Genomic DNA, 19,489 nt, shown 5'->3' with positions numbered 1-19,489 from the left:
AATGGGGTTAGGAAGGAGCGATAGATCAGCCATGTGTGAATGGCAGCGTAGACTTGATGGGCCGAATGGCCTAATTCTGCTCCTATCACTTATGATCTTATGATCCTCCTCATTATTGTTCACCCAGAAGCCCGTTCTGACCTTGAAATGTAACTTAATTTACTGTGCAGGTAAAGCAAGTAACTGGCTAGCGCGATCTAATTATTAAACCCAGTGCTCTTGTTGAAGCAGAACTTCAGTTGCTGGTGGAGCACCATCTTCAGAAACAGGAGCAACCGGACCAGGATTACTCTGAGAGTGACCCCAGCTGTCTAGACGAGCTCAGCCCAATGATGACTGAGTGCTGTCACAGCAATGGAGCCCCTGCAGACTGGGGCCCCCACAACTGCTGTGAACACACCAGCACCCAAACGGGCATCAAACTGCTACTAAATGCCGAGGATGATCCAGGCAGCAGTTCTCCTGGTGGTAAGTCAATGACAATACGCCCTCCCTCACGATACATAATCACCATGAGAGTCCTGTCGATTTCACAAGCAATCAAGTGATTTGAAAGCTTGGACCATTTCTCATCAAGCTGTTTAAATTTCATTTATGCTGTAAATTTATCGGATCATATTGTAGCAATCTCTTGTTTTTCAGTAGTGTTACATCTGTGAATGCTTTCGGTTACACATTGCTGCATTAAAGTTTGCATGCTTGCAATATAGATAATGTCATTATCTTTCATGTAACTCATTTAATGATTAGAATTTTGAGCAAAAAATATATTTGAAGGAGTTATGGGTTTGAAAATCAACGCAATGATTCTTAATTAACAATCTCAAATATAAATTTACTGAAAGTCCTTTTCCACTCTAGTTATAACCACAGATAATTAAAACAATTCCTGTGATAAATCAAGCAAACATGTCATAGAGTCAACAGTGGAAACAGGCCTTTGGTTCAACTTGCCCATGCCGACCAACATGTCCCATCTACACTAGTCCCGCCTGCCTGCGCTTGACCCATATCCTTCTAAACCTATCCTATCCATGTACCTGTCCATACATTGTTTTAAACATTGTGATAGTACCTGCCTCAAATAAATCCTCTCGCAGCTCATTCCATATTTCTACCACCCTTTGTGTAAAAGGTTGCCCCTCAGGTTCCTGTTAAACCTTTCCCCCCCCGTCACTGTAAATCTATGTCCTCTGATTCTTGATTCTCCTACTCTCGGGAAAATAGAATGTATATACCCTTTCCATTCCTCTCATGATCCTATACACCCCTATAAGATCACCCCTCATCATCCTACACTCCAAGGAATATAATCCTGGTCTGCTCAACATTTTCCCAACATTTTCCTATAGCTCAGGCCCTGAAGTCCTAGCAATATCCCCGTAAATCTTCTCTGCACCACTTTTAGAACAGGGTGAATTGAACACAATACTTTATGACTTGTCTATGTACAGCATGTTTCCATATAAAATTCATCGACATGCATGACATTTTGTCTATTGAAGATGCAATGTACTTGCCACTGACATTTTGTGTGACACAGCAGAAGGCATTACTAATCATATTTAAACAGTGAAGGCCAAAGTTTGGGCAATAAACTCCCAAAATTCATGTAAATGGAAATGTAAAGTATATTCGGGTTTGCCTGTTCAAAGTACTTTGGTCCTTTCAGATTTATTGTAAGGCACAACATAAAACTTACATTTTAATGACCTCCAGAAAATTAATTGAATGCACAGTTTGCAAGTATTATATTATGAAGATTGGTGCCTCAAGCAGGGTCAAAGTATAAAGAACAGTGACTGTAGCCTGGGCATCTTCTGACTGCTCCACAATAATACTTGGGGTATATAACAATGCATCTTCATATTCAAGGCATTTCTCACCCTGAAGTTTCAGAACCAATGAGTTTCAGGTCAGATTTGAATGAATGCATCTCGAATGCTTTGCATTTTCTGGAGGGTTGTATCAGGGAGTGTTTAGAGCTGATTTTGAAGTGTGTTACTGGAAATATTTAAAAGCACATTTTGCTTTTGCTGTTAGCAGGTGCCTCCTGCCAAATCTTAAAAACATAATGCGATTTTTATTTTGCAAAGAATCAAGATGTCACTGCATGTATCAATAACCTTCTGGCTATGTGCCAAAGCAACATTTTCAACTATTGGCATTTAGTTTTGCGAGAAAATGCTCTGTCATGTATTTGATGAGTTGCTAACACCAGTTAATGTTCCCAACTGTGAATACTAATCCCTAAAATGTTCAGTCTTGATTTTATTTGACTAATTATCCACGTTGATAATGATAGTAATCATCATTAATCAATTAATCATTGCGTGGTTTAATTGAAGTGAACATGTACAAGTGAGTTATACTTAAACAACAGCCTAGTGGTAAGCACCAAACCTTCTCATTGTATGTAAAATCCATCCAAATATAACAATTTCCTCAAACGTCCATCGGCAACACCAAGTTGTACAAAAATACTGTTGTACATTGTTGGGCAAAAATACTGCTATTGAAAAGTGACAAGTCTGTGCTGATTGAGGTACAGCTTTTAAATTATTTTCATTATTTCACCTGATTGTAGTACAGAGGAAATTATACCTTCTGTGTTTGAAATTAATAGATCAGGCGCACAGTTGCAGAGTTGCTGCCTTACAGAGTCAGAGACCTGGGTTCAATCCCGACTACGGGAGCTGTCTGTATGGAGTTTGCACATTCTCCCTGTGACCACGAGGGTTTTCTCCCGGTGCTCCTGTTTCCTCCCACATTCCAAGGACGTGCAGGTTTGTAGGTTAATTGGCTTCTAAAATTGTCCCTATAGTCTAGGATAGAACTAGTGTAGTGGTGATCGTTGGGCAGAGTGGACTGAAGGGGGTGAAGGGCTTGTTTCAATAGACAATAGACAATAGGTGCAGGAGTAGGCCATGGCTGATCATCCCCAATCAGTACCCACGCTGCACTTCTAAACTAAACCGAACTAGACTAAACTAAAGATCAGTATACTTTTGCATTGTCAATAAATCTTCTGGTTTTCCCAGAAAATATATTTACTGTGCTCTTAATGAAGTGATTTCACAGCATTTGCAATGTCTTTTGAATGACTTTGGAAATCAGCAAGTATAGAAATATTTTGAACATATTTGGAAAACAGAATGAATAACTAAAGTTATGACAAACCATATCAGTATAAAATGACTTCACGTGGTGAATATTGCTTCCTGTGGGTGTATCATGTACTGGAATAATTTCTGCAATGTATCTACATCAACTGTTCACTTTAATTATTCTGTCAAGAATTACTAATTGATAAATATCAATTTAGTAAAATGATTAGTATATAATTTTCATCTATAATGTAAGATATGTTAACTCGGAAATTGAATCTGTGTCTGTCCCTTTAAGTGATATCTAACATTGCCATTGTTTTTTTTTTAACAAATTGTAACATTATGTAATTTAGAGATAACTCAAAATGTGGTCTGTTCCACTGACCATGAAAGATGACTCAGCTCGAATATTTACTGCCATTCTCCATATTTAAAGTTTGCAATGGGGTACCACAAACCTTTCAAAATGACAGGTTTGCAGGGAGTATGGATAACACACATTGGAAAATCTGGTAGGTTTCAGGAATAGACTGAATGGACTCAGACTTCATCTAATACTTCAAATGATAAAAGCAAATCAGCAACCTGTTCTCATTCCTCTCCCAAAATAGTAAGTCAAAAATGAAGAAATACAAGTTTGTCCTGATTGGAGATATTTTCAACATGCATTGCAAAGGCTTTCACCAAAATCAACCGTCCTTTTAAATATGTATTATATAGGTGGTCAGCCCAGTGCAACAGAAAATGTAGATGTCCACTTGGTAAGTAATGTAGAAAATTCACATTTGGTCAATTGAAATGGGCAACTTGAATAATCTTCCATCTCAAAATTGTCATATGCCAGAACCAGGGAGCTTTGAAAACTAAACTGATTCCATATTTACTTTAGAGATACAGCACGGAAACAGGCCCTTTGGCCTACCAAGTCCGCACCGACCAGCAATAATCCCATACACTAAGTTACACACGCTAGGGGCAATTGTACAACTTACTGAAGCCAATCAGCCAACAAACCTGTACGTCTTTGGAGTGTGGGAGGAATCCGGAGCACCCGGAGAAAACCCTTGCAATCACATGGCAAATGTATAGACAGCACCCGTGGCAAGGTGTGAACCCAGGTTTCTGGCACTGTAAGGCAGCAACTCTACCATTCCGCCACTGTGCCACCCTAAATAATTTCAATTATTGGATTTAACATGTAGAATGTAATCATTAAAAAACTGCTCCAATCCTTCGAGATTAGATGCATGTTATCAATATTTTACAGGAATTCAGAAACATTTCTGGTGAATGAATATCAGATTCTTATTGCAAATATGTCACAGGCAGACAAGCTATTGACTCGGGAAAACTGAGCTGATAAGTGCAAAATGGATTAAACCCTGGATAAAATAATTTAAGTTCTGCAAAACATTATTTCTTTACAAAACTGTTTCCAACTAACGTCCTTCAACTCACCATCATTTTCCCAAGTTAGACTCCCCGGGTCTGCACACATTTGGCTCCCTTCTTCAGCTCATCTCTGTTGCTAATATTCCTTCTGCTTTTCACCCACTCCCTTCGCCATTAGCTAGCTTGGTATAACGACTTTTTATCTGAGCAATGAATGCAATGCAACGTGAAGTGTTTCCACACATTCAAAAGTTTATACAAGTTTAATTAGTGCATTCACTCAGCAGAAACTTTCACCGTAAACAGAAATGCATCATGAATTAACTGGACCAAACATGTCCAATAGTCCTAAATAATTCTGTGAATTGGGGCATCCTAGGTAAGTAGGGTACTGAAGAAGGCCTTTGGTACACTGGCCTTCATTAGTCAGGGCATTGAGTATAAAAGTTGGGATGTTATGTTACAGTTGTACAATACGCTGGTGAGGACACACTAGATTATTGTGTTCAATTTAGGTCACCCCACCATTGGGAAGATATCATTCAGCTGGAAAATATGCAGAGAAGATTTAAATATGCTGCCAGGACTCGAGGTCCTAAGCAATGGGGGAGGTTAGATAGGTTAGGACTTTAGTCCTTGGAGAGCAGGAAGCAGCGGGGTGATCTTATAGAGCTACTAGACTAAGTGGGACCCGTTGGGTCCCATGTTCACATGGGAGGGCTGGTCCCCCAATGCAATATTCCACCTCTCCACCAATTACAATATTGGTGGCCAGTGTGGGGTGGGGGAGCTTTCTGGAGCGCTAGTATGGGTGTTGTGGGCCAAAGAGACTGGTGCCCAGAGTGCTAGTATGGACATTGTGGGCCGAATGGATTCTTGGGCTGGCAGCTCAGTCACTCAGGCCTGGTGGGCCGGCAGCTCAGTCACTCAGGCCTGGTGGGCTGGCAGCTCAGACAATCAGGCCTGGCGTTTCAAGCACAGGGCAGGCCAAGCCAAACAGTTCATTACATTTTCATTTCATTTCCATTACCATTGCAGTTTCAAGCACAGGGCAGGCCAAGCCAAACAGCTGATTGCATTTTCATTTCATTTCCACTGCAGTTTCAAGCACAGGGCAGGCCAAGCCAAACAGCTGATTGCATTTTCATTTCATTTCCATTGTCATTGCAGTTTCAAACACAGGGCAGGCAAAACAACTCATTCCATTTTCATTAAGGGCTAACAAATCATTTATTGCAAGTACATTGCAGACTCACAGCTCAGTTGATTCACAGCCTAGAATGAGAGTCGTGGCCTCTCCCCCGCGTTCTTACAGAGTGACTGAGTCATGTTCAGGCATCCAGGGTTTTATAGTCCTGCCCCCCCCCCCTCGGGAGGGGCGTTAACTTCATCGCGGTATTGACAGGCGAGAGGATCTCAAGGTTTTCTAAACACTCATAACTTTTTGATTTTTCATCGATGGGAAAAAACGTCAGGGCCTGCTCAGCGGAGGAGGACTGTGATTAAGATGGCCAAAAATCATAGCGATATATGGTAGCGCTTTTTCTAAAATCAATATACAGCGCAGAAAGGAAGTGGTCAAGATGAGATTTTTAATTATATAGATTTTAAATCATGAGGTGAATAAATAGGGTGAATGCACAGAGGCTTTTTCCAAGGGTAGAGCAATCAAGAACTAGAGGACATAAGTTTAAGATTTGAGGGGAAAGATTTAATAAGAACCTGAGGGGCAAACTTTTCACAAGGAATGTGGTAAGTATGTGGAACAAGCTGCCAGAAGAAGTAGTTGAGGTAGGTACAATACTATTATGTAAAGGATACTTGAGTACAATAATAATACAATACAATACAATACCGTTTATTTGTCATTTGAACCTCACATGAAGTTCAAACGAAATTTGGTTTCTGCAGTCATACAAGAAAAGAACCAAGACACACACCAACACAATTTACACAAACATCCATCACAGTGAGTCTCCTCCTCACTGTGATGGAAGGCAAAGTCTTGTCTCTTCCCTGCTCTCCATTCCTCTCCCGAAGTCAAAGTCAAAGCCCCCGGCGGGCGCTAGCAAGTCCCACGGCCACTTAAAGCCGCGTCGGGCGATGTAAGGCCCCGCTCCAGGACACTCTCAACCCCGCAATTCGAGCGGGAGAAGTCGCCGTTGCCGGTGTCCCGCAAAGCGGTCTCCCACCGGGGACCCGCGAGCTCCCGGTGTCACCATCCACCAGAGTCGGGTCGCAGCAGTGCGCCACCGCAGCTCCCCACGCTCCGAAGCTGGCCAGCTCCACGATGGTTGGTCCGCAGCTCCGCCGGCTCCGTGACTTGAGCTGTCGTTCCGGTTGGAGGCTGCTCCACGGTGCTAGGCCCCAACGACAACGGAGACCCGACAGGGAAAAGGTCGGGTCCCCGTACAGGGAAGAGATCTAAAAGCTTCCCCCACCCACCCCCACGCCCCCCACACATACACAGTCAAAAACCCACCACAAACTATACACTCAACAGGACAATAAAATAAAAAAAGACAGACGGACTGCAGAGGCCGCTGCGACGTCGGTCGCGCCGCCAACCCATGATAGACAAAGTTCATGGATAGGTTCATGGATAGAAAAGGTTCAGAGGGAATATGGGCCAAACACAGGGAAACAGGACTAGCTTAGACGAGCCATCTTGGTCGGCATGGGCGAGTTGGTCCAAAGATCCTGCTTACATGCTATATGACTCTAATTTTGACTCAAAGGATGTAACCATATTTAGGACAATCAGTACTTTTCCTGAAAGAAGGCAGGCTGTCCAGGTGCATACACTTCCTGCTGAAACATACTATGCTAAGTGTGACCACTGTTTATTGTCATTGACCATCACATGGCTTTGAAAAGTTATTTCTATCACAGTTACAGGAGCTGAACAGGTAGCCCCCCTTAAATGTCACGATGATGTGCCTCACCAGTTCTCAAGGAGTTCACAGCAACAGCAGACAGAAACAGGCACAGATGAGCAAACTTTGAAACCTCAACGGAAAGATACACCATTTCAGCACCAGCCACCATTCATGACAGGTAGACTTTATGTTACAAATTAAGCAAGAGTTCGATTCCTACCATTTTATGTTTATAATCTGGCTTTAAAGAGGAGATGTCACAACAATCTATGTGCTTTACAAATTTTATTTTTTACTCACTGTAGAAAAGAATGTTGCTAAATTAACACCTGCATTAAAGTACACTAATATAATTAGTCAACCCCTTTGGAATTTACAAGCATATTTCACTGTGACCTAGATTAAAATAAATCTAAACTTGTTTTTTTTATATATTAACTTGCCTTCAGTTTAATTTGCTTTTCAGGAAAATTCAAAGCATTGAAGAGGTTTCAGCTAAAATAATCTAATACAATAATTTGTACTAAAGGGAAAAAAGTAAAACAGTTGTAATACAAATAAGTGTTCATTATTTCTACAGTGGCAAATTTGAGTTGACAAAGAAACTAAGTATCCAGCTTGCAAGCACCATTGGAAATGGACTTTTATTGGCATTTCTATTCCATTGTAATGTTGCCAGAAATGCAATAACTATTTGTTTGAATTTTTCACAAGGTTAAACTAACAAAGTGGGAGCTGCGCTGAGAAGATTCTTGGTCTGAGCAATCTTAGAGTAGGGTTCAGGAAAATTGAACAGGAAAAGCATGAACTCCCACATTCAAGGGTGGAAACTAACCATTTGTGATATGAAAATATTTTCGTAATCAATTTAAACTGAAGTTATTTAATGGCACTGCAGGAAAATTACAAGGTGGTCATTATGCTATGACAATTTTTTCATTGGATCATTAGTGTACCAAACTCCTCATGAAGGTTATAATACAAAGCTTCAGAGCTGCTTTCCTCACCCTCTTCAGTTGTGAAACATCCAGTCAACAACAGGAGCTTAGTGCTTTTGAAGTGGCTCTTCAGCATAATAGCTGGCTGGTTTAAAATAGAAACGTGGTATTGATGAACTTCTCAATGAGGCGCATCATCAGTGGCCACTTGTATGAAACCGTCGCACAATGTTACCAATCATTAAATAGTGGGTCTTTGATTCAAACTTTCTCAATCAATGTTGTTGCCGACCAAATGAATACCTGCCTATTGCTTCTTGAAAATTGAGTGACTTTTCAATGGATGCTTTGTTTCCTCAGTTGTAAAACACGGAAATGGACCTTGCCCATCTTTTTATCAATCTAACTCACACGAGGATGTCTCCTTCTACACTCTGTGCTTTCAATTGCTAATTGCCTATCTAAATGTCTCTTACATATAGTAATTGTATCTGATTACAACACCATCTCAAGCAGTGATATCTATACATCATCTACTCTGTATAAACATACTTCCCCTCAAAACCCCTTTGAAACTATTTGCTCTCAACCTTAAACTTATGCCCTCTTTTTCTTTTTATGCTCCTCCAAGGGAAAAAGATGTTGACTATTTACCCTGTCAATGCCTTTTATAATTTTATATCCTGCCATAGGGTCCCCCCTCAGCCTCCTTCGCTCCAAGGAAATGAATCGATGCAATCGCACTCCCCATAACTAAAGTCCTCCAATTTAAAATCTATGCTCACTCTTTTAGAGAATACTTGCTGATTTAATGAACAGATGGGACTTTTGGGGAGTGGTTCAAGTGGTCTGTAGGCTGAGTGCGACTGTATTAATACATCCCCTGCACCGACACTTACATTAATCCTATCGAAGATGCAAATAATACATAAATATGATTGGTACTCTCAGCAATTCATCTCCCCTCGTTCTGCTAAATAGTCTTCGAGATGATTGAGCACAGCATGCTCCTCTAGTTCTGCCTCTGTTATTGCGTTTGACATGTCTGTCCTTAACAACATCTTCAACCATTCTGACTGACCCTTAGTATCATAACCAGAGATCTGTTGCAATGCATTGTTTCTGGGCCCATTAGTATTAATCGCAGATTTCCTCAAGAATCCATCCTAGAGCCATTTTTCTTAATTTTGTGCTATCCCTGCTCCTTCGTATGCTAATTTTTCTACCAGCCCTTGATTCTTTCAGTGCCTCCATCACATCATCTCCCCGCCAATGATGAGTCTGAAGAAAGGTCTTGACTAAAAACGATACCTATGCATGTTCTCCATGGATGCCGCCTGTCCCACCGAGTTACTCCAGCACTTGTGTCCTCCATCTCATCTGTTCATCAAGCATCCATAATTAAACAATGGAAAGCACAAAGGCATTCTTCAGCTTCCACGTCACATCCATTATTCCTTAGCTTCACCACTTTCCCTATCCCAACACTCTGTCTTGATCAGTTTGGAACCTCTTGTCCTATTTGCTGTGGTCTCAAGCTTCTAAAATCATACAGTCATCCAAATGTTTCAGAGTGCTATTTATCCAATTTATGTTGATCCTCAGAAATATTGAAGTGTTCCCTGTGGTAGGTTTGTAGACTAAAGGGTACTGTAACAATAGGCTCTATACTATTGAGGTTCCTCAATATCCTGCGACCCGAACCAATGATGCAGAGGTAAGCAATTGACAGTAGATGGTGAATTTAAATCAGGTGAAATAAATAATCTGTAATAAAATAGCTGCTATCCATAGATCTGCTGAATAAGCCATCTGGTTTACTAATGTTATTTAATGAAAATATGCTACCTTACCCAGTCTACTCTCTTGTGGACCTGAAGTTACTACAATGCGTTATGTCATAACTGCTCTTTGTAGTGGATAGGTCTCTCGGTGCAAGGCTGTAAGGAAATAGCAAACTAATGCTGACTTTATAAACATGGCCCACATCTGTACTTAGAAAATGTACTATCCAGGGGTCTTGTAGTGTTATTTTCTGCTTCCTCATCTTTATCCACTGGCACTGATATCATACGAAAGACAATTGAAAGCCATTGATCAACTCGTAAAGAATTTGCCACATCTGCCCAACAATAGTTTTGCACAGGACCCTGGTTTATAGAATCTGGGTTCAGCAGGATTTTTAATAACATGGGCACATCTATGAACTTGTAAAGTTTTAAAGGAACTGGATTTACTTTTGCTATTACTTTTGATAGTATTGTATTTTCAGGCATTTTAGTAGTCTAGCACAATGTTCCTTAGGAATATTTAAAATTGGAAATATTTTAAGTATTGTTGCCACAGTCTTTATTGGAAACCCATGACTGGGAAGAAGTGCACCCCTTCATGAAGTTGCTCGACCTGATATGATTTTTTCACTGTATCTGGAGTTAAATTATGGTTGAGCATTAAAAGGTTCAGAGCAACTACATTTTACTCAGATTTCAGCGGCTTTCAAGGCCGAGTGATATTTGAGCAAGAGCAGTAGGCAGCAGCTGCACCTCATACACGGCCAAATGCTCCTGTTATGCAATTCTGACAAGCTGTGGGCAACCTCTGGCTGTGCCCAGGTGCCGAATAGTTTGCAAGGATATAAATGTTAGTCGCACAATCCCCTTTATCTATTAGGGAGAAAAGAGGTTACGTGGACAAGGGCAGAGCAATGAGGCTGGGTAGTTTAGCAATGAAGTGATCAGGGGGGAGGAGAGAAATGAATGATGGTTTGCCTCCAATCCTTGGAAGAGCATTTCTGAATTTAACATTTAGACAAATCGTTTTCTTTTTAAATTTGGGAAATAACGTGGTAATTGGCTGTAAGGTGGCAGGTCGACTGTAGTTCTGTGACACTGACTGCAAACATGAACCCAATTTTGAGCAGGCCACCCAGTTCAGATGTTTAGTCTGTTTACTGTCTACAAATACAATTGGTTTTGGGGAATAATAAGCACACCCATGTACCATTCACCAAAACAGTGCTTAGGTGTACATTCTGCACCAAAGAAGTTGGAATTAGAAATGAATATGTATTTTATTTTATTTTGTTGTTATCCATTGATGTCATAATTTAACAGTGGCATAGACCTTTAGTGGAAATACTTAAGACCACTAGGATTCCCTTGTCAGTATAGCACACCTCTGAATAACTATGGAGCTAGACTTATTCTCTATTTCACAAATACATAGGAAGCAAAATTAGACTAATGTCCAATCTATTTTATTTCCCCCAATTTTCCCACATTGATGCTGTGGTTTTATGAGCTTTATTTTAAATAAACCCTTTTATAAACATCGTTTTTGTTTTTAATGACCTAGTAATCATTGTACAACTCTATCTCACTATTTCCTGATGATTCTGTGCCTTTGGATATTCTTCATTCATCTTCCGATGCATAAATTACTGCTTTGTTCATGTGTTTTACAAAACTATAGAAATGATTGTTTGCTGGAACCCTTCAACATACATAGAGAATGGTTTGCACTCTGAGGCCTTTGCATTGTTAGTAGCTGTGATCTGGGATCTGGAATTGGCAAGGCCCTCCCTGTGTCAAGTTCGTGTTGGTGTTGCCTGTTGAAAACTAGGAGACAGTACAATGATCTAATGAATCTCACTAACAAGGTTGATGAACTTTAAGAGTGGTGGAAATTTGAGAGGGACCATACACAGTGGCGCAGCTGGTAGAGCTGCTGCCTCACCATGCCAGAGACCTGAGTTCGATCCTGAACTTGGGTGCTGTCTGTGTGGAGTTTGCATGTTCTCCCTGTTCCTCTGGATGCTCCGGTTTTCTCACACGTCCATAAGATGTGTGGATTTGTAGGTTAATTGGCTTCTGTAAATTGCCCTTGGTGTGTGGGGAGTGGATGAGAAAGTGGAATAATATGGAACTGATGTGCATCACTAAACTAAATATGATATCGTTGCTCTCAAAGACAGTTGCAAGGTTGGCAACTCGCATTCCAGGGTATAGAATGTTCAGATGTGAGGGAGAAATAGTGAATATAAGGAAAGATGGCCTTGAAACACAGAGTTCTTTACTGCTGTAATGAAGGAGAATACCCTGAGAAGATTTTCCAATGAAGCCATACGAGTAGTTTGGAACAAAAAAGAGACTAATTATTTGCTACTGGAATATACCATAGGCCTCTTAATCAGTAGGAAACAGACCAGAAATACAGACATACCTCCAAGAATTGCAAGGACTAATTGTATTATAATGGGAAAAGATTTAAACATTGCCAGAGTTAACTGGAATCACCTCTGTTAGACTTGGTGGGGATTGGAATTTAAAAGTACAAATAGGGGGACTTTTTGAGCCCAGTACATGGATAGAATTATACTGGACAGCGCTGGACCTAATTTAGGAGAATATATCTGGACAAGTAATTGAGGTGTTAATGAGAAGATTTTTGAAATGGTGACACTCTATATTACAAGATAGTTTTGGAAATGACCTGGTGTAAGTAAACTGGGGAGCAGCTACTTGCGGGAAAGTCTACCTTGGACAAGAGGAAGACATTTAAAAAAAATGAAATAATGAAGGCTCAAGGCAAACATGGTCTCTTGAGAGTGATAAAAGCAAGTCCAAAAAAAACATTGGATGGCAACGATTCAATTAAAAAAGGAACAAAATTACACAGAGCCAGAAATGTTATTTCAGGACTACAGAAACTGCAGGGAGATTTTAAAAAAAAAAAGGGGGGGGGGGGGAGGAGGGGGGAGGGGGTGCTGAAATACCAGTGACAAAAAAAACATGAAGTATTTCAATAAGTACGCTAAGCACACAATGATAATCAGGGAAAGAGGAAACCCAAGTGCAGACCCAGAGGATGAATTCAGGGTTGACCACTTTTATGGAACAGGCATCAAAAGGAGCATCAGAGCAAAGGGTACTTGTAGTTGGGTACTCTAGGGACTTAAGTGAATACCTCATCTCTATTCACTTGGGAGAAGAATAATTCACATGGGAGGGTGAAATTCTGGAAATATTATCATTAAAAAGGTAAAAAGCATTGGATGTCTTTACAGGCTTCATGTAGGATAAATCCCCATGGCCTAATGTGATGTATCGCAGCTTGTTATGGCACACAAGGGAAGGGACTGCTGGGACACTGACAATTCTTTGCCGGTCCCATCAAAGACAGCAGATGACTGGATGAGAGCAAATATGGTTCCTTTATTCAAGAAGAGCAGCCGTGAGAAGCTGGGGAATGTGCAGGAAGGAACTGCAGATGCAAGTTTCAACCAAAGATATACACGTCTGAAGAATGTCACCCATTCCTTCTCTCCAGAGATGCTGCCTGTCCCGCTGAGTTACTCCAGCTTTTTGTGTCTATCTTTTATAAGCTAGGTAATTATAGACATTCTTTAATGGCACTGATTTTAAAATAATTGTTTGGAGGAAATTCATGGGGAATCTTGGTTGGCATGGACAAGTAGGGTCAAATGACCTTATTTCCATGCTACGTGGCTGACTCTATTGTGAATGAATTATTATGATTTAGTTAGGGGGGAAATCCTCCTTAACTACTTTGAATTTTCCACAATGATAATACATTATATTGAGGATAGAGACAAAATGCTGGAGTAACTCAGTGGCTCAGGCACCATCTCGGGAGAAAAGAAGAAGTCTGACGAAGGGCTCCGACCCAAAACTCCACCTATTCCTTTTCTCCAGGGATGCTGCCTGACCCGCTGAATTACTCAAGCATTTTGTGTCTATCTTCGGTAAAAACTTCGGAAAATTGTTGGTGTCGATGGCAAGGAGGATAGTCTTAAGCTACAAATCAATATTGATCAGTTGCTAAGATAGGTGGAGTATAGTATAGACTAAGAAAGTATTGAGGAACAGAGCTACCTCAACACTAGGCATCCCTGAAGGTAGTAGCATGGGTAGACAAGACTGCAGAGCAGTATAAGGGACATCTTGCTCCCTTAGCCAGAGTGTAGAATACAAGAGCAGGGATGTTGTGGCACAACTTTATAAACCATTAGAAGGCCTCAGCTGCTGTGCAGTTTTGGTTGCCACGCTATAGGAAGGATGCAATTATACAGGAGATGCCTTAGAGGAGATTTGTCATGGTGTTGCCTGAGATAGGGCATTTCAGATTAAAAAAGCTGGTTCCATTTTCTGTGGAGCAGAGGCAGCTAAGTGGATGGGGGGAGGAGATAAAGCAAGATATGCATACAAAATTAGGACAGATAAGTAGTAGAAAGATTTCCCCATGGCAGAGGTGTCTAATGTTAGAGGGTAGGAAGGAACTGTAGATGCTGGTTTACACCGAGGATAGACACAAAATGCTGGAGTAATCCAGTGGGTCAGGCCGAATCTCCGGAGAAAAGGAATAGATGACATTTCGGATCGAGATCGTTCTTCAGACTTCATAAACTAGAGGGCATAGTGTTGATGGGGATTCAAGGAAGAGCTTTTCCACCCAGAGGCTGGTTGAGCTGTTGAGCACCTGCTTATTGGTGGAAGCAGGTAGTCTCACAACATTGAAGTATCTAGATGGGCAATATATAAATGGTAATCCAGCAATTCATGACAGTCTCAATAACTATGGTTGCAAGCGGAGATAAATGGGGTTGATGTAGTTGGGTACTCTAGGGTGGACACAGGTGGGGTGGACCCAGATGGGGTGGGCCAAAGGCCTTGTTGCTCTGCTCTGACTCCAGTAATATTTTTCTTCATCATTGACCGTGTCCCAATGTTAGGTCCAGAAAGAATGTGGATGACCAAGGATGAGGAACGGGAGCAATGGAATGTATTGAGGCAGCACCTGGGGGAAAGTAGGTGCTGGAGGGGGTCGGTGGGAAAGAGTGGGCTTGCCTGGAATTCAGGGTAGACCACTTTTATGGAACAGGCATCAAAAGGAGCATCAGAGCAAAGGGTCTATTGCATTTATCTGGAGTAGGGACCTGGAACACCATCTGCAGATGGCCAGGTGAGCTCAAATTTGTGTGGAGTTCCCATTCTTTTTAGATCTTTAAAAAAAACATGTGCCACGGGTTCTTGACTCTACCACCCACTGCCGTATCCATCTCCAACTTCTGCCCACAACCCTGGTGATTCTCCCATAGTGGTCTTATTCCATGTAAACTACCCAATTGGTCTTCCATTGCTTATGCTTTACATTCTTGTGCTCTCTTTGTTGCCCATTGTCCCCTTGTGCAGGCTTTTAACTGCAAAGCCCATCTCTGGAGGAACAAAACCAAACAACGGTCAGAAGGTCTGCTGTTAGTAATAAAGATTGATCTTGCATCTCACACAGGGGTCGAGGCAAGAATCACCAGTCGATCATTACAGACTGATAATCATCATCATTATCCACATGAAGGTGTATAATAATCATCACACAGAATTATAGATTATACAAAATGCAAAGAAATAGCACACAGCAAAACAAATAAAAAATAAAAAATCTTTCCAATAGCACTTTGAAGCATGCAACTGTTATTTGTTCAGACATCTGTTATATTGCTGTTCTTCATTTGCAGGTCTCTTCATTAAATCATTGACAGAACTTAATGTGTATGTGTTATTAAAGAAACAATATTCCAAATGTTCTTCAATCCCCCAGATAGTTGTACAAGAACTTTTGAAATTTGCAATGAAACCTAGGCTCATATTTTCTTTACTTACCTGGGTGTTATTAAATTCTATACATCTAAATGGTTAAAATCTATTTGGAACATAGGAAATTAAGTCTTATCAAGTATTTCAGTTTTTTCTCCACATGTTGCTTTATGATTGTTATTTTACGTTGAATTTTTTTAATAAGTAATGTAATTGCAAAATGCAACAAATGTTGAATATTTAGAGATGAGTTGGATGTTGGCCCTTGTCACCCCAGTTGCAACTTTAAGGTGAGTTGTAACATTTCTCGAGCGGAGATGATACTCATCGACGAGACCAGTGGAATTAAGATGCATTTGTTTAAGATCTTAACCAAAAAAAACTTTCTATTCACAGAGTAAAGCCTAACTTTAAATTTTTTATGGGCGTTACATTGTGGGCCACAAGGCCTGATCCTGTGCTGTACTTTTCTTTTGACTGGAAAGAGAACTGGTTCCAGTTGCCAATGCTCTTTTGCACATTTACAGGGGTGAAACTTTTAAGGAGCAAAAATGAAACGCCATTCCTCGAGGAAGAAGAGGCAGCATCTGAAAAAGAAGAGTGGTTACCAAAGACCAACTTGTGAGCATCTCGAAGGGAAGTTTGCTGTCTTTGAACAGAGAAAGCTTTGTCGATTATCCTGCTTCAAATCTGACGAATGTTTCCGGGCCCTCAGCTCATCACCTTCAAGAGGTTTGGGGCTTAGAAATCTACTACTATAAATTCACATTGGACTTCAGTCCAGGAAGCAATTCTCACACAATCAGCGACACAAACACAAATATGATTGTGTTGAGCCAAAATTCAAACCTGTCCACCATAAATTCACTTTGTAGTCACTTTGCCATTAGTAATAATATTGACATTATTGGTATTGTTAAATGAATATTGATGTTTATTATTCTACTTTGATGCAAATCTAACCTACTGTAAATAAATATTCAAGAGCTCTAAATAAAGAATGAAAATAAATTGACAATTCAATATTTTTCTCCCACAAATTCCTCCAAATCCTAGATTGCACCATTTGGCCAAAAATAACAGATCACCTTCAGAAAACAAAGTGAAATAATTGGAGCTAGAAATTTTAGAGAACCTTTAGTGGCACAGAAATGGTACCGATGCCAGGATTTGGTGTACAAAGACTTCAGGTGTAGCAGAGAAGTCAATGCATCTTTATGGTGGAGCACACTGTGCCACCACTTTCCAAGGCTGGGATTGCAAAGCTGCAGGAATGATTGGGTTATGGAGGTGGCGAGGAAGGTAGCTGATCAGTGGAAAGGTTGTTAAAGAAAGGAAGAGGAAGTTAAAATAAGCCATACCATCAGAAACAGTGACCAATAAACAAAACACCCCCAATACATAAACATCCCAGACCTTCCCGGTTTGGTAATGCAATTCAAAGGATCTTTTTGTGCTAAGAAAGCTCCATATTGGGATCCCACTGGCCAATACAATTCAAGTAATTCTCTCAATAAGCTGCACAACGAATAGCATTGTTTTCTATTCCTCTTTGCAAACCTCCAGTTATCCTGACAAAGTACCCAGTGAAGTTTGAGATGTAAATCAAGCTAGAAGATGGTAATTTTTCGAGTTTTCTTCTGAGTATCTATAGATCAATTTTTAAAAACAAGTTTGTGCAATTAGGTTTCCAGGTCTAGATGGCATTCAGTTTTGGTTTTCAAGATACACCGTGGAAACAGGCCCTTTCTCCCACCAAGTCCACGCCGACCAATGATTACCCATACACTAGTTCTATCCTGCACACTAGATGGCATTCCCCTTCTCTCCCTCAAAGGTAAGTGGCAGATTGGTAGCAAAAGTAGTTTACTCTACGCTTCATTCTATGCTGTAAATTTGGACATTGATAGGATACATCAGTATTATTGCTTATTCCTGCAAAATATGGCTGGTGGATTTTGGAGAAAGAAAAACATAAATTCAGCTATCTGAAACAACAAAGCTGGTAAATTTCCAGTTTTAGGGAGGAGTATGGATTTTTTTTTTTTTAAGATTCAAAGCAAGAAAACAAAAATGTTGTCTTGTATATATAGGAAAAATGCCACTACATATTATTCCTTGTGAAATAGGATGAACATTAATGGGCCTGTCCCACTTAGGCGACTTTTCAGGCGACTGCTGGTGACTGTCGAGTCGCCGACAGTCGCCTGAAAAACCGGCAACTGGAACGGCGACTGTCAGAGTGGAACACACACACACATACACACATCGTTTCCTTCACCAGCCCGTTATGCAGGCGGGGGACAGGGCAAGCAGGGGGGAGCGGCGTCTGAGTGAAATTCACACGGTGCAAAGTCAATGTGATACAGACACACACCGCGATGAACAGGAAGGTTGGCGCTCTAATTAAGATGGCTAAAGCACAGTGTACGGGAAGGGTCATGTAAGTCCTTTAAAAGAGGGGGCAGAGGGGGGAGAAGGGGGGGGAGAGGGTAGAGAAGGGAGGGAGAAGGGCGGAAGGAATGGGGACAACTTTTAAGAAGCCAGAGATACACGGCTGTGAAGCTCGGCGGACATTAACATTACTGGTCGGTTATCCTTGGTTCTGAAAACTACTGCTTACGTTTTTTGTCCCATTGAGCCAATGAAATTCATCGGTCAGCACCAGCTACAACCTTCGACCTCCTGGCGACACACTATCACTGCACCAACGGCACGGAAATTCTCGCTACTCTCCATGGCAGCTTCATTCTGGTCGGCGCTAATTTTTCAACATGTTGAAAAATTCACGGTGACCATAATGAGGTCGTGACTAGTTCCCGGAAAGCGGAAAGTCCTCACGCCCATGAAGGCGACTCCCAGGCAACCACCCACGAACATGTGGCGACCATGTGGCGATCGCAGTCTCCTAAAAAGTTGTCTAAGTGGGACAGGCTCTTTAGTGTCCTTTGAGGGCGGCACAGTGGTGCAGTGGTAGAGTTGCTGTCTTATAGCACCAGAGATCCAGGTTCGATCTTGACCTATGGTGCTGTCTGTATACAGTTTGTACGTGTTCCCTGTGACTGCGTGAGTTTTCTTTAGGAGCTCCGGTTTCCTCCCACATTCCAAAGATGTGCAGGTTTGTAGGTTCATTGGATTTTGTAAATTATCCCTAGTGTGTAGGTTAGAACTAATGTATGTGTAGTCATTGGTCGGTGTGGACTTGGTGGGAGGAAGGGCCTGTTTCTGCGATGTATCTCGAAAATGTACACTGAATGGACAAATAACTCTCTAGAAAGTGCAAGTATTTCCAAAAAACACTTCAAAATAAAAGATTACAAACCTCCTGATACTTCCAAACCACTGATTCTGAAGCAAAACGGGTTTAACATTTGTGCCAATGTGACGACATACTAAAATTTCAAATTAATTAGCTTAAAAAAACCCCACCAAAAAGAGGAATTGTCGCCCATTGCTGCAGGAGACAAAGGCTGAGTTCTAGTCCACGTGGCAGCTCAGAAGATGGATTTTTTTTTACATTGCACCTTGATCCCTAGATCGAGACATTTGCTGTTGAC

At 41.1% G+C, this 19,489-nt stretch overlaps 1 protein-coding gene across 2 annotated transcripts in view; it reads left to right on the top strand.

The window, feature by feature from the left end:
- The window catches only part of ppp1r1c (protein phosphatase 1 regulatory inhibitor subunit 1C), a 102,334-nt gene extending 85,389 nt beyond the window's left edge, over window positions 1-16,945 (top strand). Inside the window, exons 5-7 of one of the 2 annotated variants that reach the window (XM_033023823.1) lie at window positions 229-468; window positions 7,395-7,559; window positions 16,460-16,945. In XM_033023823.1, the coding sequence (XP_032879714.1) occupies window positions 229-468; window positions 7,395-7,559; window positions 16,460-16,557 (503 nt within the window). In that variant the 3' untranslated portion in view covers window positions 16,558-16,945. The remainder of the gene's footprint in view (window positions 1-228; window positions 469-7,394; window positions 7,560-16,459) is intronic. The other variant, XM_033023824.1, reaches the window with a different exon arrangement.
- The last annotated feature ends 2,544 nt before the right edge of the window (window positions 16,946-19,489 follow it).

The sequence above is a fragment of the Amblyraja radiata genome, chromosome 7 (genome assembly GCF_010909765.2).
Source record: "Amblyraja radiata isolate CabotCenter1 chromosome 7, sAmbRad1.1.pri, whole genome shotgun sequence".
NCBI lineage: Eukaryota > Metazoa > Chordata > Chondrichthyes > Rajiformes > Rajidae > Amblyraja > Amblyraja radiata.
The sequence above is the reverse complement of the archived record's forward strand: the minus strand, read 5'-3'. Positions and strand labels throughout refer to the sequence as shown.